The sequence below is a fragment of the Capra hircus genome, chromosome 9 (assembly GCF_001704415.2).
Source record: "Capra hircus breed San Clemente chromosome 9, ASM170441v1, whole genome shotgun sequence".
Taxonomy (NCBI): Eukaryota; Metazoa; Chordata; class Mammalia; order Artiodactyla; family Bovidae; genus Capra; species Capra hircus.
The window spans coordinates 37,181,122-37,208,950 of record NC_030816.1 but is presented as its reverse complement, the minus strand read 5'-3'; the positions used below and the strand labels follow the sequence as shown (position 1 = coordinate 37,208,950).

At 41.6% G+C, this 27,829-nt stretch overlaps 1 protein-coding gene across 1 annotated transcript; it reads right to left on the bottom strand.

Annotated features, from left to right (window-relative positions):
• MCHR2 (melanin concentrating hormone receptor 2) lies at positions 1,802 to 27,829 on the bottom strand. Its single transcript, XM_005684672.2, is given in 5 exon segments — positions 1,802 to 2,138; positions 4,938 to 5,057; positions 8,283 to 8,477; positions 13,413 to 13,616; positions 27,642 to 27,829. Coding segments are annotated over 5 exon segments (1,044 nt in total).

The following is a 27,829-nucleotide window of genomic DNA, read 5'->3' as shown; positions in this document are numbered from 1 at the left end:
AAGCCCAAATATAATGCAGATGCTGGTCTCTATCACTTGTAGATAAGAGAACAAAGCTAAATACAAAATAATATGCATAAACTTATTTCTTTAAGAATATGAACTGATTTCTTTCAGACTTAGTTCTTTTCCTGTAGGGGTGTAGGAAAATGCAAAAAACCTAATAACAATAAAACCCAATTATCGGCTCTTTTCAAGATGATGGGTACAGGTTGCCAAGGGGTGCAGTAAGAAGAAACAGGTAGACTTGGATGTCAGTCTAGCTCTCATGTGCTGTGCAGTGTTACAACCACTGCTTAACCTTTCTGAGCCTGAGTAAACTGAGGTAATACTTAACCTCACAGGTGTGTCACATGTAATCTTACACATCAGGGTTTCCCAGGTGGCGCTAGTGGTAAAGACCCTTCCTGTCAATGCAGGAGATACAAGAGATGTGGGTTTGATCCCTGAGTCGGGAAGATTCCCTAGAGGAAGGGGTTGCAACCTGCCCCAGTATTCTTGCCTGGAGGATCCCATGGACAGAGGAGCTTGGCAGGCTGTAGTTCATAGGGTCGCAAAGAGTTGGATACAATTGAAGTGACTTAGCACAGATGCAATCTTACTTGGTATATGTGTTCATTACATGCTTATGGTCATGCTAACAGATACGGCTGATTATTGAAGGCATTAGATTAGACCACATGAAATTGACATTTTTATAGATTTTAAAAATGGCCAAATTTCAGGTCTCATTGTAAGGTGCTCCCCTCTTAGGAACCTCAAGGGCACTGTTGCAGTGAGGCCGTAGTGTACAAGGCAAGGTCAATTTCCCTTGATGATCAGGGATGGCCATATCCATCAGTGACAAGTTTATAAGATACTGGAAATAACGTTCACATGGAACTCTGGTCTCTTTGACTATCACACTTCCTAATGTCTACACAGACATTTATTTTATGTGTCACTAAGGTTATATTAAACTCACTGCATTTGAGTGGTTACAGCACTGTTTCTGAGTTGCAGGAACACAAGAATCATGGACCACAAGCACACTGTTTAACCTGCTCTTTCTAATAATACCAATGTCACAGGCAAGCCTGTCTAGACTTTTTTTTTTTCAATTTTTTAAAAAAAATTTTAATTGGAGAATAATTGCTTTACAATATGGTGTTGGCTTCTGCCACACAACAACATGAATCAGCCACAAGTACGCATATGTCCCTTCCTTCCTGAACCTCTCCCCCAACCCGCACCCCCATCCCACCCCCCTAGGTTGTCACAGACACCAGGCTGAGCTCCCTGCGCCCATACAGGAGCTTCCCACTAGCTAGTTATTTTACACACAGCAGTACACATATGTCAGGGCTGCTCTCTCGGTTCGTCCTACCCTCTCCTTCCCCGGCTGTATCCAAAATCTGTTCTTTACATCTGTGTCTCTTCTCCTGCTGTGCAAACAGGTTCAACAGTACCCTAAAACACTAGGAATAAAACTACCATATGACCCAGCAATCTCACTACTGGGCAGATACCCTAAGAAAACCATAACTGAAAAAGACACATGCACGCCAGTGTTCATAGAAGCACTATTATCAATAGCTAGGACATAGAAGCAAATGAGATGTTCATCAGCAGATGAATGGATAAAGCAGTTGTGGTACACAGATACAGTGGAATATTACTCAGTCATAAAAAGGATGCGTTTGAGTCAGTTCTAGTGAGGTGGATGAAGCTGGAGTCTGTTATACAGAGTGAAGTAAGTCAGAAAGAGAAAAACAAGTTTTGTATATTAACACATATTACAGAATCTAAAAAATGGTACTGTCTAGACTTTTATGATCCATGTACTCTCCTCAAAACTCTGTTTCAAGATGTTTTCCATATTGTTGATTTCCCTCTCAGTCACTCTCCTTTGCAACTGAGACAGGCATTTCTGGAAATTTCCACTCAGCAGGATGTAGAGAAAAGGGTTGATGCTACTGCTGGCATAGCTGAGACAAATGGAGAGGTGATATCTCAGATAGAAAGCCAGTGAAGGCTGCTCCACCTGTAAGTTCACCAGTTGCATCATGTGATAGGGGGCAGCACTCAGGATAAAGATCGCCGCCAGCACCATCGTGGTCAGCTTCATCACTCTCTGCCTTGGAACACTGGGATTGTAGCTGTAGAGGAAAAGTTTGGAAAGACAGAACATAACCATAGAAATTATGGGCAATGATTTCCCAGAACTCGTTGGACAGTCCATAACAGCTCTGTAGTGAAATGCAAAGCTCGTTTTTCTTTCTACTTATTCAGAGTGCTATGAAAATACCCTTTTTCGTCCCATTAGAAATTTCCCTGATTTTCCAAAGCTGGAGAATTTTGAGAAACAAAATAAATAACATAGGACTTAATTATAATCCAAAGTATCAAATAAAGATGTATGAATCTACATTGATATAAATAATTGAATAATATGTGGGAGAAGAGACAAATCTTCTTTACAGAAAAATTCCAAATAATATATATAGATATTCCGCTTTCCAGGAATCCAAGGTTAATTCTCTCCTTCTTTTCCCTTTGAGGGTAGACTATACTTAATGACTCATTTTCAAATAATAGAATAGAGGAAGAGATAAATACTAATTCTGTATCAAGAGAAGCCTGGCAAATGCCACCTTACCAGGTGATCAAGATTAACATCAACAGAGCTGTCGTGTAGTTATCACATACCCCCTGACATGTTGTGAGGAGACTTCTCCTAAAATACATAACTAAAGTCTGATCATGATACACTATCAGTCAAACACAGATTGGGGGACATTCTGCAGAATACCTACTCAAGTGCTTACTTAAGATGATCAAGGTTATGAAAAACAAGAGAAGACCAGAGGAAATAGCTAAATGCAGTGTGATCTTCTGGATTGAGTCTTGGAGCAGAAAGAGGACTTTAATGGTAAAACTGGTGCAGTTCAATATAGAGTAGAGTTTAGTTAATAGTAACATACCAAGGGAGAAGGCAATGGCACCCCACTCCAGTACTCTTGCTTGGAAAATCCCATGGATGGAGGAGCCTGGTAGGCTGCAGTCCATGGGGTCGCTGAGTCGGATACGACTGAGCAACTTCACTTTCACTTTTCACTTTCATGCATTGGAGAAGGAAATGGCAACCCACTCCAGTGTTCTTGCCTGGAGAATCCCAGGGACGGGGGAGCCTGGTGGGCTGCCATCTACGGGGTCGCACAGAATTGGACACAACTGAAGCGACTTAGCAGCAGCAGCAACATACCAATGCCATTTTCTTTGTTTTGACAAATGCATCATGGTAAGATGTTAAAGGGGAAACTGGGTGAGGAATATATGGAAACTCTCTGTACTATTTTTGCAACTTTTCTGTAAATTTAAATTTATTCTAAAATTTAAAAATACTTAAAATTTCCTAATTTTGTCCTGTTCTGTCATATTTAGACATTTCATAGAGATTTCTCTGGGACATGACTGAAACAGATGACTAAGCCTGGAGAATATTATAAAATAAAAGCATGGTAGCTGAAAGTCATTCTAAGATAGTGATTCTTCTGCAGCTCATCAGAGTAGGCACCATTATTCCTCTAACTTATTGCATCTGAAGGGTAACTGGACTGTATGAACTTTGTTTCATAAGATGCTCTTAACATTTCTGAGAAAAGTGTTAGGAGCAAAGTGATCTGATTTGGAGAACTGTTTTAAAAGAGCTTGAGTATCCTCTCCAGCTGTCAATGTCATAATATTCCATATGCTTCCATTTCAACCTTTTCACCAACTTAGCTCCCCATGATACATTTAGAAACTTTTTTTTTTTCCCTGTAACTGTGGCTGCTTCCTGTTCCCATTCTAAATAGTCTACTTATAAAATAATATAATATATCCAAAGAATTTATAGAAGTCAATAAAACTGTCATGGGCCAATAGACCACCTAAACCTCTGGTTCCAGGTTCTGCCACAAATTTTGACTAATGGTGGTAAAATTGTTCACATACTCTTTTTTTAAAAAAAATCTTCACCATGTTATGTATCGAGTATGGGGAAACCCAGCAACTTGTCTTTTCAAAAGAAATACAATGATATATTCTAAAGACAAATTTTAATAATGATCTTTAACCTAACATACAATCACTGACTCATTTGAACAACTTGATATATACAATTTCAGTGGAAATAATTTAGATTTATTCATGTAGCTTTAGAGATAAGTTTATTTAAAGGTGGACTTCCCTAGTGGTTCAGTGGTAAAGAATCCACCTGCCAATGCAGGAGATGTGGGTTTGATGCCTGGGTTGTGAAGATCTCCTGGAGAAGGAAATGACAATCTACTCCAGTATTCTTGCCTGGAAAATTTCATGGACAGAAGGAGCCTGGTGGGCTATAGTCCATGGGGTCACAAAAGAGCCAGACACAACTTAGTTACTAAATGGCAACAAATAATTAAAGATCCTTTCTAAGTTTATTATCTTTAGGTTATCTTTAAGTTTTCGGCTTTATTTAGTCCTAATTGACTTTATTCTAAGTATTCAAATATTAATGAAATCCTGCTTCTCTACACTAAAAAGTCACAAAAGTGAAAAGGCTATAAATTATACACAATATCTAGGATCTTTACATATGTACACAAGTCTGTAAAATGTACAAAATAAAACATTTAAATAACAGTGCTGATGACAAACATACATTTTTATGAAACCATTGCATCATTAATTTCAATATTTATCACTGAGAGATCCTCAAATCTCAGAACATGACTTATTTTCATGACTGAAAATAAGTCTTCAGAATATGACCTATTTTCTGCTTCAGAACATGACTTATTTTCTGAAAATGCCTTATATAGACATTAATGCCCGTATGTCTGAGCTTGGCATGTTTTAAGTGACTGTTGCTTGTTTCTTTTGTAGATATCTTAGATTTCTGAATTGTTCTTTTAACAAATAAGGCATACACTTACCATCTGGCATCCTTATTCTGTTGATGTATGTCCCAAGTATAGCATAAAGTTAAAATATAGCACATCAAAATCAAGGGGCAAGGGAAAAAGAAACTTGTTATCATCAAATACAGAGTATACCTATAAAATGAGAGAGAGGACATGACTGTTACAGTCACAATGCTAGAACTGACTCTCACGGTTTATGATTCTCTGATTTTTCAGGGCCCAGAATAACAGTGCTTGGAGCAAAAGTTAAGGATCTCTGGGTCCTTTCACATCCAGAGGTGTGAAGTTATGCTTTTCATTATTCACAGACAACGACTCTTCCCTCGCCAGCCCTTCTCAGCAGCCAGCGCTACTGAGCACAGAACTAGTGAGCGTGCTTATTGTTATTATATTTAGTGTTATTAACAACAAGAGGCCACAAGTGGCATTTGTTCTGTAGCAGGCGCTGTTCTGGGTGCTTTACTTATTTTAACCCACTGAATCTGTGCATCCCCATGAATACAATGCCAGTACCATCTTCATGTTGCAGAAGAGGAAACTAAGGCACAAGTTACTAGCTGAGTCAATTAGGTGGCTTGCCTAAGGTACTCACATAGTAAGTGGCAGAGGTGAGATTTGAACCCAGTGGTAACTGAGGCTCCAGATGGCCTCTCCATGCTTACGTGCTCAGTCTTTCTTACTCTTGTGACAGCATGCACTGTAGCCTGCCAGGCTCCTCTGTCCACGGGATTCTCCAGTCAAGATTACTGGAGTGGGCTGCCATTCCCTTCTCCAGGGGAATCTTCTCTACCCAAGGAGTGAACCCAGGTCTCCTGCAGATTCTTTATCTTCTGAGCCACCAGGGAAGCCCCAGGAGGACCTGTTGTCAAATCTGCTGTTGCTTCCCTATTCTCCACCAGGGGGCGCTCTTGCGTGCGCCACTCCGTTTCTGCATAGACACCGGTGTCTTTGCTGGCAGAACTCTGGTGTCCTGTGCTGTCTGCTGTGCTTGGTTGCTCAGTCATGTCCAACTCTTTGTGACCGCATGGACTGTAGCCCTCCAGGCTCCTCTGTCCATACAGGCATGAATAATGGAGGGGGTTGCCATGCCCTCCTCCAGGGTATCTTCCCGACCCAGGGATCAAACTCAGCTCTCCCACATTACAGGCAGATTCTTTACCGTCTGAGCCGCCAGGGAAGCCCAAGAACACTGGGAGTGGATAACCTATCCCTTCTCCAGGGGATCTTCCCGACCCAGGAATTGAATCCTCCTGCATTGCAGGCAGATTCTTTACCAGCTGAGCTACCAGGGAGGCTCTGGAACAAGGCAACCCGGATTGGGTGGGTGTGGACAGGGTGGCAGAGAAAGAGCTCTGGGACCACAGGGCTTCTGAACACAGCACACTAGTGCCAGCCTTTTGTTCATCTTGAGGACTTAATTCTGAGAGAAACAATAGAGTCTGAAACCTCAGAATGTCCCTTACTATAACCAACATTAAGGAGCAGAAACAGCTGTAGGTGCAAAATAGTCTTTGTTTATTAGACACAGGCCGAAGTCTTGTAGTCGTATGGTGAGCTTCAGGTCCTGCCCTCCTTTTAGACAGGTGGGGCCCAGGTTAATCTATCAGCCCACCATGATTAAACATCACTTTACCTTGAGATGGGCTGATGGTTTCTGTCTGTGAGTGGAGCCAGTGCTGGTGTGAGAAATAGCAAATAAATAATCATGGTATTAATTTTACTGTTGCATTCCTCTGGAAATTTCTTGCCGCTGGATTCTTGGCCTTGTCAGGCCTCTGGCTCCATCCCTCTCAGGCTGTGTCTATGTGATGCAGAAATGACTTCTCTATTTGACAAGTGGTGGTATGGGAAAAAGGAATCTGCCAGGCTGACTTGCCATAATGTATGTAAAAAGCACCAGCACAATACCTGGCCCTTAGCAGGAGATCGAAACATTTCAGTTAGGGATTCCAAATGCTCTGTTAAAAGTTTCAGCTAGAAAAATGTTGACCTGGGTTCGATCCCTGGTGCAGGGAAATCCCACATACTTTGAAGCAACTAAGCCTGCTAGCCTCAACTACTGAGCCCTGTGCATCTAGAGCCCATGGTCCTCAATGAGAAGCCACCACAGTGAGAAGCCTGCACACCGCACCTAGAGAGTAGCCCCCACTCTCTGCAACTAAAGAAAGCCCGTGTGCAGCAACAAAGACCCAGCACAGCCAAAAATAAATGCATGAATCAATAAAAAATTAACACATAAGAAGTGCCTGTGTTGGTTGCTGTATTGGTTTCCTAGAACTGCCTGTAACAAATTACCACACACTGGATGGCTTAAAAGGACAGAAATTTGTCTCTCAGTTCTAGAAGCTCGAAGTCTTAAATCAAGGTGATGGCAGAGCTGTTCCTTTTTGAGGTTTTGAGCATGTGATCTCCCAGCCTCCCTGGAGTTTTATGGTCATGCCTGGTGTTCCTGGCTTGCAGACACATCACTCCGGTCCCTGCCTCTGTCTTCACCTGCATGCTCTCTGTGTGTCTCTGTAAATCTTCCTCTCCTTATCAGGCCTCAGCCATTGTATTTAGGGCCCACCCTAATCCAGTAAAACGTCATCTCAAATTGATCATATCTGCAAAGACCCCATTTCTATGTAAGATCATATCCACAAGTGCTGGGAGTTGGCACTCAGATAGATCTTTTCCAGGGACCCAACCAAACTCCAGCTGCATGTTGACAAGGATTGAGTCTCAGAACTCTAGACGCTTTTGTGATGTCCACCTGTCCCTTGATTGCTATTTTCCCACTGAAACTGGCTTCCATGGATCTTTAAAATGCATATTTAAATATAGTTGCACCTGTTGAGGTTACATGATTGAGTGCAAAATTTTTTTCTAAAGGTTGGTGCTGCTGCTGCTGCTAAGTCGCTTCAGTTGTGTCCGACTCTGTGTGACCCCGTAGACGGCAGCCCACCAGGCTCCCCCGTCCCTGGGATTCTCTAGGCAAGAACGCTGGAGTGGGTTGCCATTTCCTTCTCCAGTGCATGAAAGTGAAAAGTGAAAGTGAAGTCGCTCAGTCGTGTCCGACCCTCAGCGACCCCATGGACTGCAGCCTTCCAGGCTCCTCCTTCCATGGGATTTTCCAGGCAAGAGTACTGGAGTGGGGGGCCACTGCCTTCTCCGTTTTCTAAAGGTTACCCTATCCTTAAAAATCAAACTATCGACTTAATGGTGGGAAGCAGAGAACTTAAGTGGAGAGACTGGCCCGGAGAAGCTCCCCAAGGATACTCCCCAAGGAACATGTGTGGCTGCTCACATGTTCACAAGGAGGATGAAGCACTTCACAACTTAATTCAACTCTATTTTTCTTAAGTTTTAACAGCCTACCAGAGTACATCATGAGGGGATGTTAAATCAAAAGCACAACTCTCAGCGCTGTCTTTAAATTTGATGACCTTCGAGTAGACCCAGACAGGCAACACCAGAATGAAGGAAGCTGCCCCGAGGCCCAGATTGATGCAGATTGTCTTGTACCTGGTTCTCTAGCTTGTCAGTTGAAATGGCTGGACAAGAGCCAAGTACCTGCAAAGCCAGTGGAGAAGGGTTTGGGAACAATCAATAAAAGCACTGAGCTCTAAGGATGAAAGGTTCATGACAAGAGTAAATTATTAGTATTATGATCCTCCCTGAAGCACACCTCTATCAGGGTGAAAGAAAGTTATAATTTTAAAGAGCTGGCCGGTACTTGTAGAGAAAACAATTCTTGACCCTGTAAGTCTGAATAAACCACTCACTGATACACAGCAGTCACTTCCATAAAGACCCTGAAAATGGTACATTGCTATGCAAACTGTTTTAGGTTTGCTGACCCTTTTATATTTATTTACTTATTTGGCTGTACTGGGTTTTAGTTGTGTCTTAGTTGTGGCACATGGGATGTGGCATGCATGATCTTTAGTTACAGCATCCAAAATCCTCAATTGCAGCATGTGGGGTCTAGTTCCCTGACTAGGGATCGAACCCTGGCCCCCTGTGTTGGGAGCACGGAGTCTCAGCCGCTGGGACCACCAGGGAAGTCCCACAACCCTTTTCTTTACAAAGGTGCTTCCCTTGTGCAAGAGGCTATGGAAAACTGTCTCTGAACGAGGGTAGGGAGGTTCCCTCCAGATGGGAGTGGCCTATTTCCCAGGAGGGTGTATGGATATAGGACAGGAAGGAGGCTGGTGGGAGGATCCCCAGCAGCATGAGGTTCGGGCACCCAGGACAGACATCCTGCTTAGATGTCGTTAGAGTCAGGGCCAAAGGCTCTTAGAGGTTCAGGTCACAGAATTAACAGAATAATCAAACATGACTAGTACAGACAATGCAAATTCCTCAGAGAACTGAGGCTTGAGGCTGATGGGGGTGCGGAAATGGACTGATTTCATGGGGAAAGAGTTCTATTTTTCTTTTTTTCCCCCATTTTGACCCAGAAAAAAAGATAATCATTAATTAGACTTGAAAATCCTGATAGAACAAGCATGTTTGGTCCTCCAGCAAATCCAAGAATAATTTTTCAGAGACAAGCTAAAGCATGAAAAAGAGAGCTCAGATCCAAAGGAGGGGATTTGAGAAAGCACAGTTTTGAGGGGGCTGGGGGCCGTAGGAAAGCAGGATTAGTGGACATTCAATAAATGTGAAATGTGGTCTATGGTCCATTAATTTTCTCCAAGATTTTGTAGAGCTACTTAATGAAGATTTATGAAAATGGAAAAGTCTCTGTCTCCTTGCTTTTCAATTTTGCACTCAGTTAAGGGAGCCCTTGGCATGCAGGGACAGGTGCCTCAGTCACCCCCCTTCCCTACACTGCCCCTGCGTTACCAGTCACCTGTCGCTAACGAGACGAAGTCCTCTTCCCTCCCTGCTGAAGAAGGGAATAGGCAGTGATTGTGCAGCAGCCCCGCCATCTTTCTGTCTGGGATTAAAGACAGTGGAGTCGTGGCATCCCACTGGGCTAGGGAATCGTCTCTGATGACCTTCCCAGCTGAAAACCCTTTAGTGACTTTTCTTTGCCTTTCAGATAAAATTCAGAATTCTCACCATGAGCCTTGAGGTCTTTTCCCACCTGGCCTTCCTGTCACTCAGGCTGAAGTTTGTGCACGTCTCTGACCTTCCCCCAAGTTCTGTGTCTTTCAGTACCAGGTACCTGCTATTCAGCCCATCTGGCAGGACCTGCCTCTAGTTCCTCCTTTCCTCTGATCCCCATTAGATCTCCCTCTTGGAGAAGCTTCCCCTGACCGTTCACTCTATACAAGGGCCCACGACTATAAATTTGAATATTAGGGGACTCTACTTTTCCTTCCTAGGATGTATCATTGTGCGGAAATAATAATACACATTTACCCATGTGACTTTTCACAGAATGTCTGCCTACACCTCCAGAATGGAAGCACCATGAAGGCAGGAGCCTTGGCTATTAGTTTAATGCTGCTGTATCTCATGTGTCTTACATGGTTCCTGGCATATGGTCCACGCTCAAGAAATATTTGTTAAATGAATGAATAGGGAATTTTGGCTTCTATTTACTGACTTGGTTGTTGGTCCAGAAAATTTAATTTAAAAAGTAACCACTAACAAAAGTCTAGGTAGCTTTCACCTGGAGGTAAATATTTTTAATATTTTGGGTGTCTAAAAATTTTTTCATATGGCTTTTAAGATAGGAACCCACTATTGAAATATTTCACATACTTGCAATTATTAACTAATCAGAGAAAGGAAAATGAAAGAGTTTGGGGAAACACTTGATATTTATGGTCTACTAAATTGGAGATCAAACCAGTCAACCCTAAAGGAAGTCAGCTGTGAATATCCATTGGAAGCACTGATGGCTGAAGCTGAAGCTCCAACACTTTGGCCACCTGATGCCAAGAGCTGACTCATTGGAAAAGACACTGACGCTTGGGAAAAATTGAGGGCAGGAGGAGAAGAGGAGAGAGGACAAGATGGTTGCATAGCATCATTGGCTCAATGGATATGAATTTGAGCAAACTCCAGGAGATGATTAAGGACAGGCAAGCCTGGCACGCTGCATTCCATAGGGTCACAAAGAGTTGGACATGGACTTAGGGGCTGAACAAGTTGAAAATTAAAATAAATGTATAAATAATATCACATACTGATGCACTGACATTTAGCTTTGGAATTACAGAGAAAACTTCATTTCTGTTTTACAAAATTACACATTTTCTTGAGTTTTTATGAATTTAGTAGAGTTAGGACTACAAGAAATTCCAGAGGCTGGGAAAAAAGTCCAGTGTTACAAAATCTTCGTTTGTCTCTGGCTATATGATCCTCTGGGAGAAAGATAAAGGCCTAAGTGTCTTTATTTGAAAGTAAAATTTTAGCATTTTGTGGCCATAAGGTTAAAAAAAATACATGCTATTCAATTGTGTAAGATACACACACACACATATACACACTCAGAAGAACCCTGTGAAGATTCTGTGGTCTGTTCTAAGGCAGACAATGTGCTTTCGCTTTATTTGCAGTGAGAGGTTTACAGAAGAGGTTTGGTTTCCCCCTCTTAAGAGAAAAAGCCAGTACTCTTCTTCCTTCATGGTACGTACGTGGTATGGAGAAGCTTTTCGTTCTCACAACAGTGAGGCTCGTATTTTAAGTTGCTTCTCTGCAGCGGTTCCTGCCCAGCACAGGGCCCTGGCCCCGGTGTTGGAACCCTAAACTTACCAGGCTTTATTCCACACACTGTGAGCTTTGGAGGCATCAGCTGAATTAACCAGATATACCTACCTAGCATGTAGATTAAAAAATGTGATGTTAATTATAAGTTGAGAAATATACTCTATATATTCTGAGAATTCTTTTGTAGAAAAGCAGCAGGATTTAAAAAATGCATTAAACATTACCATCATTATTCATGCTTGAATAATAATGATCCAGCAAATTTGATTTATATGAACGCTGCTATTCCTTTGTTCAGCCATCTGATGAACTGCTCATCACTTCCCAACCCTAAAAGGCCCTGTTGGAAGGGTAAAAGAGGCAGAGTTCAAGAAAGATTCCTCCATGGACTCAGAGGAATTCAAGACTAGCATTCATTCATTCATAATAGCGTTTGAGTGCCCATATGCCAGGCACTGTTACACAGACACTCGGAATGTACTGGTGATCAAAGACCCTGCTTTTGTGTAATTCACGTTCGATGTATGGGGGAAGTTAGACAATAAACAACACATACTTATCTCTGTATAACAAAGAAATTAAAGTCTGTAATATGTTTAAAGCAAGAGAGAAATAAAAAGTAGAGCAGAGCAAGAGGAACTAAGTGTGCTGGGTTGGGACTGGGGTGGAAAGAAGGTGAGTGGAGGTTTTACATGGGTTTTTCTCTGAGTGGGCATATTACTGTTGTGCTTTTTACTGTTGTCTTCAGGATTTGTTTCTGTTTGGGGCATGCTGCTAAGACCTGGTGTGAAAGTCCATACTATCTAGATGCCACAGGGAACATCCTAACATCCTAGCTCACATACTTCCTAAAAGAAGCCAGAGGGTGAGGTAGTTGCCAGCCACCTGCCATCTCTAGAGTTGGACAGCCTGGCTCTGAACTGGTCTGCACCATTCACTGGCTCCATAAACATCTCACCATCACCATCATCTCCTTGAGTAACATTAGCTTATGAGCTTGGTAAACATGGCTATGACATGTTCTGGGATTGTTGTTCAGTTGCTAAGTCGGGTCCAACTCTTGGCAACCCCATGGACTGCAGCAGTCCAGGCTTCCCTCTCCTTCACTATCTCCCCAACTTTGCTCAAATTCATATCCATTGAGCTGGTGATACAAGCTAATCATCTCATCCTCTGTTGTTCCCTTCTCCTTTTGCCTTCAATCAATGTTCCAGGATATGTCTGATGATGTAAAATGGCAGCATTTGCATTAATTGATCCTAACAGTGAGTGCAAAGGATGGTCTTCTTGTAACTCTGACTTCTCTTCATAGCAGTAAAGGAGCCCTCTACTTCATGTATTCTCTAAAGGTGCTAGGTGATAACAAGGGTATTGAGATGTGAAACTTACCAAAAAGAACCCTGAATAGGGAGTGAGGAAAGCCACCTCAGTTCTCAGCTCTGCCACTGACTCTGTGTGTTTAGCCTTTTCCTTTACTTCTCAGGACTTCGGCTTCCTTCTTGCAATAATGATGGGCAGGGGTTGGGGGCGTGAATTCATTCTGGTTTCTGGTATGTCATGAGTTTGTGGGCTTTTTTCTTGCAGTCAATTGTAAATAAAACTGAGTTGGAAAGAATGATTGGGGAAGAGGAAATGTTCAGTGTTTTAAGTTTTCCGTTAAAAAATAGACCTCTGTGAAAGTTGGAAAATATTAACTGATTTGTCCTACAATGAAACAAATGAATGGAGAGGAGCTTTGCTATTACAAACCAGCACTGATGTTGCTGAAATTGGGATGAGCTTGGGGAAGTACAGGAACCTCTAAATCAGGTTGAGATATTTCAGAATCTCTTCGCTTACCTGTCCACACTCATGACAGTCATGATGGCAATACAGGCAAACTGGTTGCAGGTATCCAGGGATGTGATGGTCCTGCAGAGAGGCCCCCCAAACACCCACTGTCCTCCTTGGGCCCACTGGTGAATAAGAAATGGCATTCCAGTGATGTGGACCAGACCAGCCACAGCCAGGCTGCAGATAAAAATGTCATGAATCGTTTATTTCCTGGACCCAAAAGATATGGAGGGAAAGCTGAGGATTGACATTGAGAGGGCACACCTTCAGTTTACGCCATCTGTTAACAGATTTTCAACTGCTAAACTTAAGTTTAAAAGTTAAAAGGAAACTGCCACATATGCACATATGAATGCCTTGTCTTGTGTATATTCAAATGTTTTAAACTATTTGTTTGATAACTGCCTGCGTGGTTTAAAAATATGTCTACAAATCAAATTCTTTGATATTGCTTTCAGTACAACATGGCCTAATTCCCTCCCTTTGAGTGTGGGTTGAACTTAGTAACTCACTTTTAGTGAATAGGATATGGTGGAATGGACAGTATGACATTCGAAATTTGGACATAAAGGCATGGAGGGGTAGTCTCCTTGCTGTCTCTTGGATTGCTTTCTCTGGGGGAAGCCAGCTGCCATCTTGTGAGATAATTCAAGTATCACTATAAAGAGGTCCACGTGGAAAGGAGCTGAGGCCTCCTGCCACCAACCAGCACCAGCTTGCCAGATCTGTAAGGGAGCTACCTGGGAATGGATGCTCCAGTTGCAGCCAAGCCTGTGGATAGTCATCTAAAGATGCACAGCTCGACTGCAACAGCAAGAGAGACCCTGAGCCAGAGTAAACCAGCTAGGTTGTTCTTGACCCTCAAAACTGTGTGAGATAACAAATGTTGATTGTTTTAAGCCACTACATTTTTTTTAATATAACCGTGTTTATTTAAGAATGCATTCCAGTATCAAATGGCAAAGTTCAACAATGCAAAATTGAAATTAATTTTGCACCAACCTAATAATTTTACACATGGTAATACATATGTTTCAGTGCTACTCTCTCCGTTCTTCCCCCCCTCTCCTTCCCCCTCTGTATCCATTAGTCCATTCTCTATGTCTACGGTCTCCACTGCTGCCTCGAAGATCGGTTCATCAGTACCATCTTCCTAAATTCCATATACAATATTTGTCTTTCTCTTTCTGATTTATTTCACTCTGTATACTACACTCTAAGTTCATCCAGCTCTTTAGAACTGACTCAAATGTATTCCTTTTTATGGCTGAGATATTCCATTGTGTATATATATGTGTATATACATATATATACACACACACCACAACCTCTTTATTCATTAATCTGTCAGTGGACATCTAGATTGCTTCCATGTCTTAGTTATTGTAAACAGTGCTGCAGTGAACATTGGAGTACATGTGTCTTTTTCAGTTAAGGTTTCTTCAGGGTATATGCCCCATAGTGGGACTGTTGTCATATGGTAGTTTTATTCCTAGTTTTTTAAGGAGTCTCCATACTGTTCTCCATAGTAAGCCACTAAGTTTTGAAGTAATTTCTACACAGCATCAAATTATACCAACTCTAAACTCACTCATGCAATAGACTGTCTTTACCTGGGATATCCCTAGCATCAAATACAACGAAACAGGAAAAATACATGTTTCCACTGTGCAATGTCATTTTTTTCCCCTCCACTGAAGCTGTTAAGTTCAAATCTTAACTGAAGCCATTGTTAAAAAAATTTCAACCATGACTTAAAAATATTCCAGTAAAATCTAACTCAAAGAAAAGCCTATTAATTAAGATCTTGAAATGCAGACAGTGTAGAGAAGACATATGAAATGACTGAACTGGTGGAGGGCACTGAGAGAGATCTCCTCTCTCCTGTTTGGGGAAATGAAAGCAAAAGAATTTTCTGAGAGCAGAAATTTTAATGTAAAATTCACTTGATCCCTATCATCAGAGTTGGGACATTCAGTAATAAACATGTACCATCTTTATCTGGGAGATATTATTCATTAATTCAACAAATATTTTATTGAACACCAGTTATATGTCAGGCATAATATTGTGCTTTGGGCTGCAAAGCTAAATAACCTATAAACCCTAATATCAAGAAGCTTATAGTCTGCTACCCCTAAGTCACTTCAGTCGTGTCCCACTCTGTACGACCCCATAGATGGCAGCCCACCAGGCTCCCCCATCCCTGGGATTTTCCAGGCAAGAACACTGGAGTGGGTTGCTTATAGTCTGCTGCTGCTGCTAAGTCACTTCAGTCGTGTCTGACTCTGTGCAACCCTATAGATGGCAGCCCACCGGGCTCCCCCATCCCTAGACATAGGTAAATAAACGATGACTTTACAATGTTATGAAAGAAAGCTAGAAAAAGCACAAGGAGCACATAAAAATAGTCTCTCCTCTCTCTTCTGGGGGTGGTCAAGGCATATTTCTTGGAAGAAGTGGCATATGTACTGAGAACATATAAAGATTTAAATAGCACAGAAGAATTAGCCTTAAGATTATACCACAATTACTAGTTCTGGGGCTATTGCTCTGTTGTTTGAGAGCTAGTGGGTATCTTCATTATTCAGGGACTGCAAATTCTACAGCCTGTGAACTTTTCAAAGCCTCATGTGAGGCATCAGTCAGGGCCAGGATATTTTACCCAGGCCCTGGCCCCACACACCATGTGAAGAAGTTTCTGCCTTCAAATCCTTACTCAGCAACACACACTCTGGGCCTTGTTGAGTGACTCATATCAGGAAAGCCAAGAAGAAGAGTGTTGAGGAAAAGACCATGTCAGCCAAAAGAGCTGCCAAGTGGCTGCGCTCAGTCTCTGCTTCTTTGTCCTCCCCAGGTCTTCCTCCAGGAGAAGGGTCAGTGGGGAGGAACTGACACTAGAGGTCAGCTGGAAAAAACAGCAGAAACATGATAATATAAAGTCCTATAAATCTTAGTCTGTTAAATAGATATTATTTCCATGTGAATTGGGATATAACCCATAAGTGGTTGCATAGGTCCTAATTGCAGCAATTAGACTTGTTACCCTTGCTCTCCTTCAGGCAGGTGCCCAACATTGACTGTTTAGGAATTATGGTAATTCCCTTGTTGAGGATGGTGCACGTCATTACCTGGCAATTCAAAAGAATTGAAGTGATTCTAGATGACACTGTCTATAGCAAAAGAGAATTCTGAAGCAAGTGATGTATTTATCTGGTCATAGATACTAGGGCAACAAGTATAACATTCTATTATTGCTTTTGTTTTTTACTGAAAGTAATAACATACAAACTAAAAGTAATTAAATAGGAACGGTAAATTTTCCAAGTATATAACTTGTATTCTCTTTTTAGGTCTAATTAATCTTCAGATTTCCTGTTGCCAGACTTCATTAGATTTTTGTTTCTTATGAACCAAACATTTAAAATAAAAAGATGTAAACTAATGATCATTTCAGCTAACACGTTTTCCATATGGTTAATATGACTGTGTCTAAATATGATGATACACAAAGGTATATCACAATACCACGCAATAAATGATATTGTTGTTGTTCAATCGCTCAGTCGTGCCTGACTCTTGCCACCCCATGGACTGCAGCACTCCAGGCTTCCCTGTCCTTCACTGTTTCCCAGAGTTTGCTCAAACTCATGTCCATTGAGTCAAGGATGCCATCCAACCATCTCATCCTCTGTCACCCTCTTCTCCTGCCTTTAATTTTTTCCAGCATCAGGGTCATTTCCAGTGAGTTGGTTCTTCACATCAGTTGGCCAAAGGATTGGAGCTTCAGCTTCAGCATCAGTCCTTCCAATGAATATTCAGGGTTGATTTCCTTTAAGATTGACTGGTTTGATCTCCTTGCTGTCCAAGGGACTCTCAAGAGTCTTCTCCAGTATCACAATTTGGAAGAATCAATTCTTTGGTGCTCAGCCTTCTTTATTGTCCAGCTCTCACATCCATACATGATTACCGGAAAAACCATAGCTTTGACAATATGGACCTTTGTTGGCAAAGTAATATCTCTGCTTTTTAATACACTGTCTAGGTTTATCATAGCTTTTCTAGCATGTGTCTTTTAATTTCATGACTGCAGTCATGATATAGTTGTTACAAATCATACTTTGGAAGAATATTTAATCAAATAGGAAAATGAAAATGAAAATGTTAGTTGTTCAGACATGTCTGACTGTTTGCGACCCAATGGACTGTAGCCTGCTAGGCTCCGCTGTCCTTGGAACTTCCCAGGCAGGAATATTGGAGTGGATTGCCATTCCCTCCTCCACAGATCTTCCCAACCTAGAGATCTAATCTGGGTCTCCTGCACTGCAGGCAGATTCTTTACTGTCTGAGCCATAGGGAAGCCCAAATGGGAAAATACTTATTGAGTAAAAAAAAAAAAAAAATCAACTATGTAACTAGTTATGACCCCAAACTTATTTAAATATTAGTTTAAAAGTACACTGAAATAGTATGTCTGAGTAATCACAGTAATTATCTGTTTGGTAGTAGTTGTATGATTGATTTTTGACTTATTCTTTATATGTTTAATGTATAAGAGAAATTCTATTAAAGACATGTTTTCTTTTTGCAGCCAGGAATAACCATATATCAGTTCAGTTCAGTTGCTCAGACATGTCTGACTCTTTGTGAACCCATGGGCTACAGCATGCCAGGCTTCCCTGTCCATCACCAACTCCTGGAGTTTACTCAAACTCATGTCCATTGAGTTGGTGATACCATCCAACCATCTCATCCTCTGTCATCCCCTTCTTCTCCTGCCTTCAATCTTTCCCAGCATCAGGGTCTTTTCAAATAAGTTAGTTCTTCACATCAGGTGGCCAAAGTATTGGAGTTCCAGCTTCAGCATCAGTCCTTCGAATGAATATTCAGGACTAATACTGGTTGGATCTCCTTGCTGTCTAAGGGACTCTCAAGAGTCTTCTCCAACACCAAGGTTCAAAAGCATCAGTGCTCCGGCACTCAGCTTTCTTTATAGTCCAACTCTCACATCCATACATGGCTACTAGAAAAACCATAGCTTTGACAAGATGGACCTTTGTTGGCAAAGTAATGTCTCTGCTTTTTAACATGCTGTCTAGGTTGGTCATAACTTTTCTTAGAAGGAACAAGTGTCTTTTAATTTCATGCCTACAGTCACCATCTGCAGTGATTTTGGGGCCCCCCAAAATAAAGTCTGACACTGTTTCCACTGTTTTCCCATCTATTTGCCATGAAGTGATGGGACCAGATGCCATGATCTTAGTTTTCTGAATGTTGAGTCTTAAGCCAACTTTTTCACTCTCCTCTTTCACTTTCATCAAGAGGCTCTTATTTCCTCTTTGCTTTCTGCCGTAAGGGTGGTGTCATCTGCATATCTGAGGTTATTAATATTTCTCTTGCAATCTTGATTCCAGCTTGTGCTTCATCCAGCCTGGCATTTCACATTATGTACTCTGAATATAAATTAAATAAACAGGGTGACAATATACAGCCTTGACGTACTCCTTTCCTGATTTGGAACCAGTCTGTTGTTCCATGTCCAGTTCTAACTGTTGCTTCCTGACCTGCATACGGATTTCTCAGGAGGCAAGGTGGTCTGGTATTCTCATCTCTTGAAGAATTTTCCACAGTTTGTTGTGATCCACACAGTCAAAGGCTTTGGCACTGTCAATAAAGCAGAAGTCAATGTTTTTCTGGAACTCTCTTGCTTTTTCGATGATCCAGTGGATATTGGCAATTTGATCTCTGGTTCCTCTGCCTTTTCTAAACTTGAACATCTGGAAGTTCATGGTTCACATACTGTTGAAACCTGGCTTGGAGAATTTAGAGCGTTACTTTACTAGCTTGTGAGATGAGTGCAATTGTACGGTAGTTTGAGCATTCTTTGGCATTGCCTTTCTTTGGGATTGGAATGAAAACTGACCTTTTCCAGTCCTGTGGCCACTGCTGAGTTGTCCAAATTTGCTGGCATATTGAGTGCAGCACTTTCACAGCATCATCTTTTAGGATTTCAAATAGCTCAACTGGAATTCCATCCCTTCCACTAGCTTTGTTTGTAGTGATGCTTCTTAAGGCCCACTTTACTTTGCATTCCAGGATGTCTGACTCTAGGTAAATGATCACACCATCGTGGTTATCTGGGTCATGAGATCTTTTTTGTACAGTTCTTCTGTGTATTCTTGCCACCTCTTCTTAATATCTTCTGCCTCTATTAGGTCCACATCGTTTCTGTCCTTTATTGAGCCCATCTTTGCATGAAATGTTCCCTTGGTATCTCTAAGTTTCTTGAAGAGATCTTTAGTCTTTCCCATTCTATTGTTTTCCTCTATTTCTTTGCATTGGTCACTGAGGAAGGCTTTCTTATCTCTCCTCGCTATTCTTTGGAACTCTGCATTCAAATCTGTATATCTTTCCTTTTCTCCTTTGCCTTTCATTTCTCTTCTTTTCACAGCTATTTGTAAGGCCGCCTCAGACAACCATTCTGCCTTTTAGCATTTCTTTTTCTTGGGAATGGTCTTGATCACTGCCTCCTGTACAGTGTCATGAACTTCCATCCATAATTCTTCAGGCGCTCTCTCTATCAGATCTAATCCCTTGAATCTATTTGTCACTTTCACTGTATAAGCATAAGGGATTTGATTTAGGTCGTACCTGAATGGTCTAGTGGTTTTCCCTCCTTTCTTCATTTTAAGTCTGAATTTGGCAATAAGGAGTTCATTATCTGAGCACATATATGCAATAAGTTAAATAAAACCAGAAAATCATGTAACATCACACATGTAGGATGATGCTTTGCTGATCAGCTTATTCTGCCCTTTATTTTTAGGTCTCCTTGCTAACTGGCATTTGGTTTATTTGGCCAATAGGAAGCACTGTTGGAGGGAAACTGGAGGGTGAGAAGAGAGGATAGGCAGAGTATTTCCTTCCCCTTTGTGCTGTTGGCACCTGTGCCAGTGACTGCCTCCCTCCCATGGCTCCACCTCCTCCCCTGCAGACTCTGTTCCTTGGGCCCAGATCCCACTGTGGTTGCAGCCCCCAGGAGGCAGCCCACATTTCCAGGATTTGTTAAGCCACTCTTTTCCCCTTCCATCCAGCCTAGGGCCAGGCATGGGGTGGTGGCCTTGGGGTAGCTTTCTAATTCTGTTTATTTTTGAGTATCGTCACCAGTCCCTGTTTGGCATTTAACTCTCATTGAATTAAATTCCTCCTGTGAGTGTAAAAATTAATAAACAGAAACCTCAATTAAAATGGATTCAGGGAGCCAGAAGGGGATGCTCTCATGCTCTGCAATAGCAGAGCTTGAAGAGAAGAAAGACTTCCTCTTCTTGCCTGGCAAAAGCTTAGCTAATGAGAGACTATTCTTCCCTTGTTGGATGGGTCTTGCCCATGGCTTACCATAGCTGCAGATTCCAAATTACTGTACTTTGGTGAGCCCGAGCAAAAACTCCAGCAAAACTCTCCAGCAAAAACTCCACTTTTGCTGAAGAAATAACTGGCAGTCCATTTGTTTTGAGGTCAGCATGCGCCAACTCCAATGGATTAGCAGTGATTTCATAAAGAACTGAGCTGAGAAAGAATTTTGAGTCATCATATAGGCACTAGGAAATGACAGACCTGTGTGGTTAGAGATGACTGCCAAGGATGGGAGAGTTTAGAGCAGAGTGACATATTTGCTAACTCTGCATAAAGAGAACCTAATTGGAAATTCTAGTTTCATTTCTGTGCCATTTATTGTGTCCTTGGGGAAGACATTCAACCCCTTTAAGTTCCAGAGCTGTCTTGATGTATTGGACCATAGCAGCGAGGGTCTCCAGCCATCTTTCCAGTTTATTTAAACAGATGTGGCTGTGAGGTTCATAGCATCTAAACATATCATTACGTGTGCAGCCTGGTGGGGGTCAACCCCAACAACAGCTTACATATGGCTGATACTCAGAGAGCAGTAGAGGGCTGGGTTAGAGGGGGCTTTAGTTATTATTTCAGCTGAGTGGGAAAAAGGAGGAGGCTTCTTTTAAGCATTTCCCATCTTTGTCTTAGCAACTGGAATTCCATCACTGGGACATTAGTATTCCTTCAGGAACACTCACTATCCTTCTTGTAACCTCTGTGTAAATGTAGACATCACTGGGGGGAGGTGGTTAAAAAGTAAGATGTTTCAGTAATTCATGATTAAGTGTAAATTAGTTGACTTGACATCCAGTTGAGGGCAGGGGATGACAGAATGGGAACATTTTATTTATAGGGAGACAAAGCATTCTTGAGAGCGTCTCTGCCCACTGGGTAACAGTCTGTCGGTAGACAGGAGAAGGATGTGTTCAGGACATTGAGGGTGGTGGGGGAGGACCGTGGAGAAAAATGGCTTCTCCTTTATCGAAGTAGTTCCCCAGGACCCACTGTAGCTATGGAGAATTGTTGAGTAATGGGGCTAAGTTCATAAGTCCCTCTCCCAAGAATAAAAGGAGAAAGTCTTATGTTATAATTGGCCCAATTTTCCTCCTACATTTTTAAATCTGGCTCCCTTTTGACCTGCTGTGAATTTAAAATATGACAGACCAATAGTGATCTGGCCTTATTACTTAACAGTTACACTCCTAAAGCACAAATCAATTAGTTTTTAAGAAAGCCACATTAGATATCTTATTCCAGAAGCTCCATCTTCTTTAAATCTATTATTTTCGTACATGTTTGTAGTCTTCCATCGGCAAAGTCAGAAGTTAGGTTATTTCTTGCTTCCTAGTGTCACTAATGATCTGACTATTCTATTCATTCTCTTCTGATACAATATTTATCATAATTGAGAAAGTCCTAAATCTTCTTTAAGTGTATCCATTTCTCCTTATTTTTAGTGTAGTACTGATAATATTTAGTGTAGTCTTTAATTGAGCTATCTTCTGTTAAGAAGGTAACAAGTAAAACATCATGGCAAAGCAGGATTAAAAACATTAATGCAAATTGCCTTAAAATTTTTGGAGATTAATTAACAAAAACTGTTAAATTTTAAGCCAAAAATATTAAAACTAATTTACTTTCAAAAGACTTTGGACTGATTAACAAATTTTTGGAGAAAAGTTTACAAAGAAAAATATTAACAATTTAGAAATAAAAATAAAAACTAAGTTGCCTTCAAATGATTTTTGAACAAGTAAAAGATTTATCTTAAAAGCTCTATTAATATATATCTTCTCACATGTTATCTATAAAATGGTGATGATATGAAGCAGTAATAGATTTTTCACAATCATTGCAAATAGTTTGTAAGGGTGACAGCTCCGGTTTTCCTTCTTTCCTTCTTTTTTTTTTTTTTTTTCAGTTTAATGGCAGTTTACTTACTGAGAATCTGTTTCTAGGAGTTACAGCTCAATATTGACTTTAAGAAGAGTTCACATTCCAAATTTCTTCTTTTTGCCAGGTTGGTCTCCATGTGGGTGGATGGAATCAGGTCCATTGTCTATTGGTGTAGTTTGAGAGCGACTAAGAAATTTCTCTGGCTCCAAATATTTCTTCAATTGCTTGTCATGGGGCCTGAATTTCACTCGAGTCTTTGCAAATAAAAGTTATCTGTAAAAATGCAACCGTTTCTGGAGGACTAACGCCTTATAAGAATTTGGCTTCTCAACTGTGGCACCAAGGCTCCAGAGGCATGAGGCACAGGATTTGTATCCTTAGGAGTGACTGAAAGGTGCTTAGTCATGTCTGACTCTGTGATACCCATGGACTATTCAGTCCATAGAATTCTCCAGGCCAGGATAGTGGAGTGGGTAGCCTTTCCCTTCTCCAAGGATCTTCCCAAACCCAGGGACTGAACCTAGGTCTCCCACATTGCAGGTGGATTCTTTACCAGCAGAGCAGCTAGGGAAGCCCAAGAATACTGGAGCGGGTATCTTATCCCTTCTTCAGTGGATCATCCCAACCCAGGAATCGAACTGGGGTCTCCCTCATTGCAGGTGGATTCTTTATCAGCTGAGCTACCAGGAGATCTTTAGGACAGGATGGCAGAAATTCTGAGGGGCATGAGGAAAGACGGAAGGAGAAGTGATCAGGTGCAACAGGCAAACAGAGTGAGCTGGAAACTGCACCCCCAACCCTAGGTCTCTATTAACTTTCTTTCATTTTAAAAATTTTATTTATTTACTTATTTTTGGCTGTGCTGGGTCTTTGTTGCTTTGCCCAGATTTTCTCCAGTTGCAGGGAGTTGGGGCTACTGTTCATTGTGGTGCTCAGGCTACTCAAACTGGCTTCTCTTGTTGCAGAGCGTGGGCTCTGGGGCTCCTGAGTTTCAGTAGTTGTGGCGCACCGGCTTGGTGGTTGCAGCTCGTAGGCTCTAGAGTGTGGTTCAGTAGTTGTGGTACATGGGCTTAGTTGCCCCGAGGCAGGTGGGATCTTCCTGGACCAGGGATCAAACCTGTGTCCCCTGCATTGGCAGGCAGATTCTTATCCACTGTACCACCAGGAAAGTCCTCTGACTGTTAACTTTCTACTCCATGCTATTGCCTCCTTAAAGTTTTCTGAGACTATTTGATTACTTTCATCTCCCTTCCTGGAACTTATTATTTGAACTACCTTTCTCCCTCCTACTTGATTATTTTTAATACCTTGTATTATTTTTCAAACGGGTTCATGTATTTGAATCTTATCTCCTCCACTAAATCGTGAACTTTTAGAGACAGATGCTGCCATATTTCTTTGGTATTTACATAACACTTATAAAAGTGCTGGGCATGCAGCAGGTATTTAGTAACACATATTGAGTTGAACTGCTTCCAGAACTTAAGAAATAATTTTAAATGCTTCATATTCACAAATGGTTTTACAGGACACAATAAAGAATGCCTGAATTTATTAGAAGTAGAATTCCAGTATACCAAATAAACCTTCAATTATGGATGGTATAAAAATACCATTGATATGCAATTTTTAACTACAGAGATAATGACAATAAAAATTTGAAAGTGGCCTGGCTGATAAGCTGAATGGGGAAAGTGACTAGTGATGGGCTTTCTTAGGGATAGTGTCATTCATATTACCATCCTGAGGGCTGCTCTTGTTTTCAGTTGGTCCTGTGAGGATTCTTCCATGCACATGGGAAATTCACCATCTTTCTAGTTTTAACGATAGTTTTGATGATTTGTATGTGCACTGCCTGCGTACTATGTCCCTTCAGTTGTGTCTGACTCTTTGTGATCCTGTAGACTGTAACTCTCCAGACTTCTTTGTTCACGGAATTCTTCAGGCAAGAATACTGGAGTGGGGTTGCCATCTCCTTCTCCAGTTTGATGTCATTAATGTGGGGTCAATAGCCTGGAATTTGGAATCATGGATCTGAATTCAAGTGCCAGGACTGTTACTTTACAGCTGTGTGATGCTGGATAGGTTATTTCATCTCCTGAGCCTTTTTCTTCAAATGAGTATAATAATAATAATACTGCTGTTTGGGGGGAGTAAATGAGTTTATAACATGCTTTGTAGTGTAACGTACTACACAAAATTTTGTTGTAGTCATGTGTTGTTATAATGCTGAAAAAACCTTTTCAGTAGAAATCTAGAAGATGATTTAAAAAAAAACTTTTTTTATTTAATTTTGGCCGTGCTGGGTCTGCAAGTGGGGCTACGTTTTGTTGTGGTGCACTGGCTTCTCATTGTGGTGCCTTCTCTTGCTGTGGAGCATGGCTCCAGGATGTGTGGACTTCAGTAGTCGCAGGACATGGGCTCAGTGTTTGTGGTTCCCGGGCTCTAGAGCACAGGCTCGATAGTTGTGACACGTGGGCTGAGTTGCTCCACAGCATGTGTGATCTTCCCGAACCAGGGTTGGAACCCATGTCTCCTGCACTGGCGGGCGGATTCTTTACCCCCGAGGCACAAGGGAAGCCCTAAAATTGCTTTATAATATATAAATAAGGACAAAAAGATTGAAGGCAGGAGGAGAAGGGGACAAGAGGATGAGATGGTTGGATGCCATCACCGACTCAATGGACATGATCTTGAGTAAACTCCGGGAGTTGGTGATGGACAGGGAGGCCTGGCGTGCTGCAGTGCATGGGGTCACAAAGAGTTGGACATGACTGAGTGACTGAACTGAACTGAGGACAAAAATCTTTTTAAATGGTGGCTATAAGCATGATCATAGACCAGGACAAAAAAGTTTTAACATCTTGTATGTATTAAAACAAGTAAAACTTAAATGTGAAAATAATCAGTAGAGCAAAGATAATCACGTAATAATCCGGCTGCTGCTGCTAAGTCGTTTCAGTCGTGTCCGACTCTGTGCGACCCCATAGACGTCAGCCCACCAGGCTCTCCCGTCCCTGGGATTCTCCAGGCAAGAACATTGGAGTGGGTTGCCATTTCCTTCTCCAATGCATGAAAGTGAAAAGTGAAAGTGAAGTCGCTCAGTCGTGTCCAACTCTTTGCGACGCCATGGACTGCAGCCTACCAGGCTCCTCCATCCATGGGATTTTCCAGGCAAGGGTACTGGAGTGGGGTGCCATTGCCTTCTCCAGTAATGCAGCATGTGTATACAAACTCTAAATCCATTTTCTGAAGCTAGTAGAGAACAAGTACAATCGTCCCTCTATATCCAAAGGGATCATTTCTAGGACAGCCATTGCTCCCACCCCCCATACAAACATCCGAAGATGCTCAAGTCCCTTACATAAAATGGTGCCGTGTTCTTTATAACCAACACATATTCTTCCTAATACATTGAATCATCTCTAGATTACTTATAGTACCTAATGCTATGAAAATACTATGTAAACAGTATTAAGTACAATGTAAATGCTATGGAAATTGCTGCCAGAGCATGGTCAATTCAAGTTTTGCTTTTTTTGAACTTTCTGGACATTTTTTCAAGATATGTTTGAAATTGTTTGAATCTGCAGGTGTGGGACCTGCAGATACTGAGCCCATGGATACCGGGGACCAACTGTGACTTGTTCTTCATGCTCCAAGTTAAACCTTATGCTGTAGGTTTGAGAGGAAGCAGGAAATTAGCTGAATTAGGTGGGGGTTGTGACAGAAAGGCAGGAGGTGATAGGGAGCAGATGCCTCTCAGCTTGGCCCACACTGGGGTGGTCTGTATTGTAGGGAACAGCCAACCACGCTTGACTGCCTGAATGTTTGGGTGATTGGGGTAGAGTCTCTCTCTTGCCCAAATGAGTGCAAGAAGAGTCTCTTTTACCAGCCAAACCAGATCAGCCTCTTAGGATAACTCTTTTTATTTTTTAATTTAAATTTATTTATTTTAATTGGAGGCTAATTACAATATTGTATTGGTTTTGCCATACATCAACATGAATCCGCCACAGGTATATTCTTGCACTCATTTGGGCAAGAGAGAGACTCTACCCCAATCACCCAAACATTCAGGCAGTCAAGCGTGGTTGGCTGTTCCCTATAATACAGACCACCCCAGTGTGGGCCAAGCTGAGAGGCATCTGCTCCCTATCACCTCCTGCCTTTCTGCCTCCTCCCTCCCTGTACCATCCCTCTGGGTCATCCCAGTGCACCAGCCCCAAGCATCCTGTACCTTGCATCGAACCTGGACTGGCGATTCATTTCTTATATGATATTATACATGTTTCAATGCCATTCTCCCAAATCATCCCACCCTCGCCCTCTCCCACAGAGTCCAAAACACTGTTCTATACATCTGCGTCTCTTTTGCTGTCTCGCATACAGGGTTATTGTTACCATCTTTCTAAATTCCATATATATGCGTTAGTATACTGTATTGGCGTTTTTCTTTCTGGCTTACTTCACTCTGTATAATAGGCTCCAGTTACATCCACCTCACCAGAACTGATTCAAATGTATTCTTTTTAATGGCTGAGGACAACTCATTGCCAGAAAATAAAACAGTTGCCTTGAAATAGTTTCAATCCTTGCCTGGGCTCTGTTGCTTGAGATTCAGAGTTAATTTGTTTGGGGGAGAAACTGTGTATTAGGATTTTTATAAGCTCCATCATGGTTCTAATGTGTGGCTAAGAGTAAGAATTGCTGCTCTGAAAATGGACTGACTCAGCAGTCAGCATTGGCCTAGGTTTTTTCATTTTGAAATCTGTGACTCAGCATTTACTTGATGAAGATATTTACATGATGAAAATATTTATAGATCCTCTTTAAGTATATTAAACAAATGTTTCCAAAATCTGATTTCATTAGGAAAAATTCTACAAGGGAGAAAGGACTCATTTAGGAAGTATAGAACGAAGTTAATTATGGAAAAGAAAAAGAAGCCCTTTCCTTATTATAGTGAATACAATGAGTATGTTGCCAACCAGCCCTGCTGAACAGAGAATCCCAACCATGGAAGGAAGGATGACCATATCTACCATGCTGAGGGTTTGATAAGCAAACTCTCCATTCCGTGATTTGTTCAAAAGTGCAGCAGAGGTGTTACAACAGGATGAGTGAAGTAAATTCAT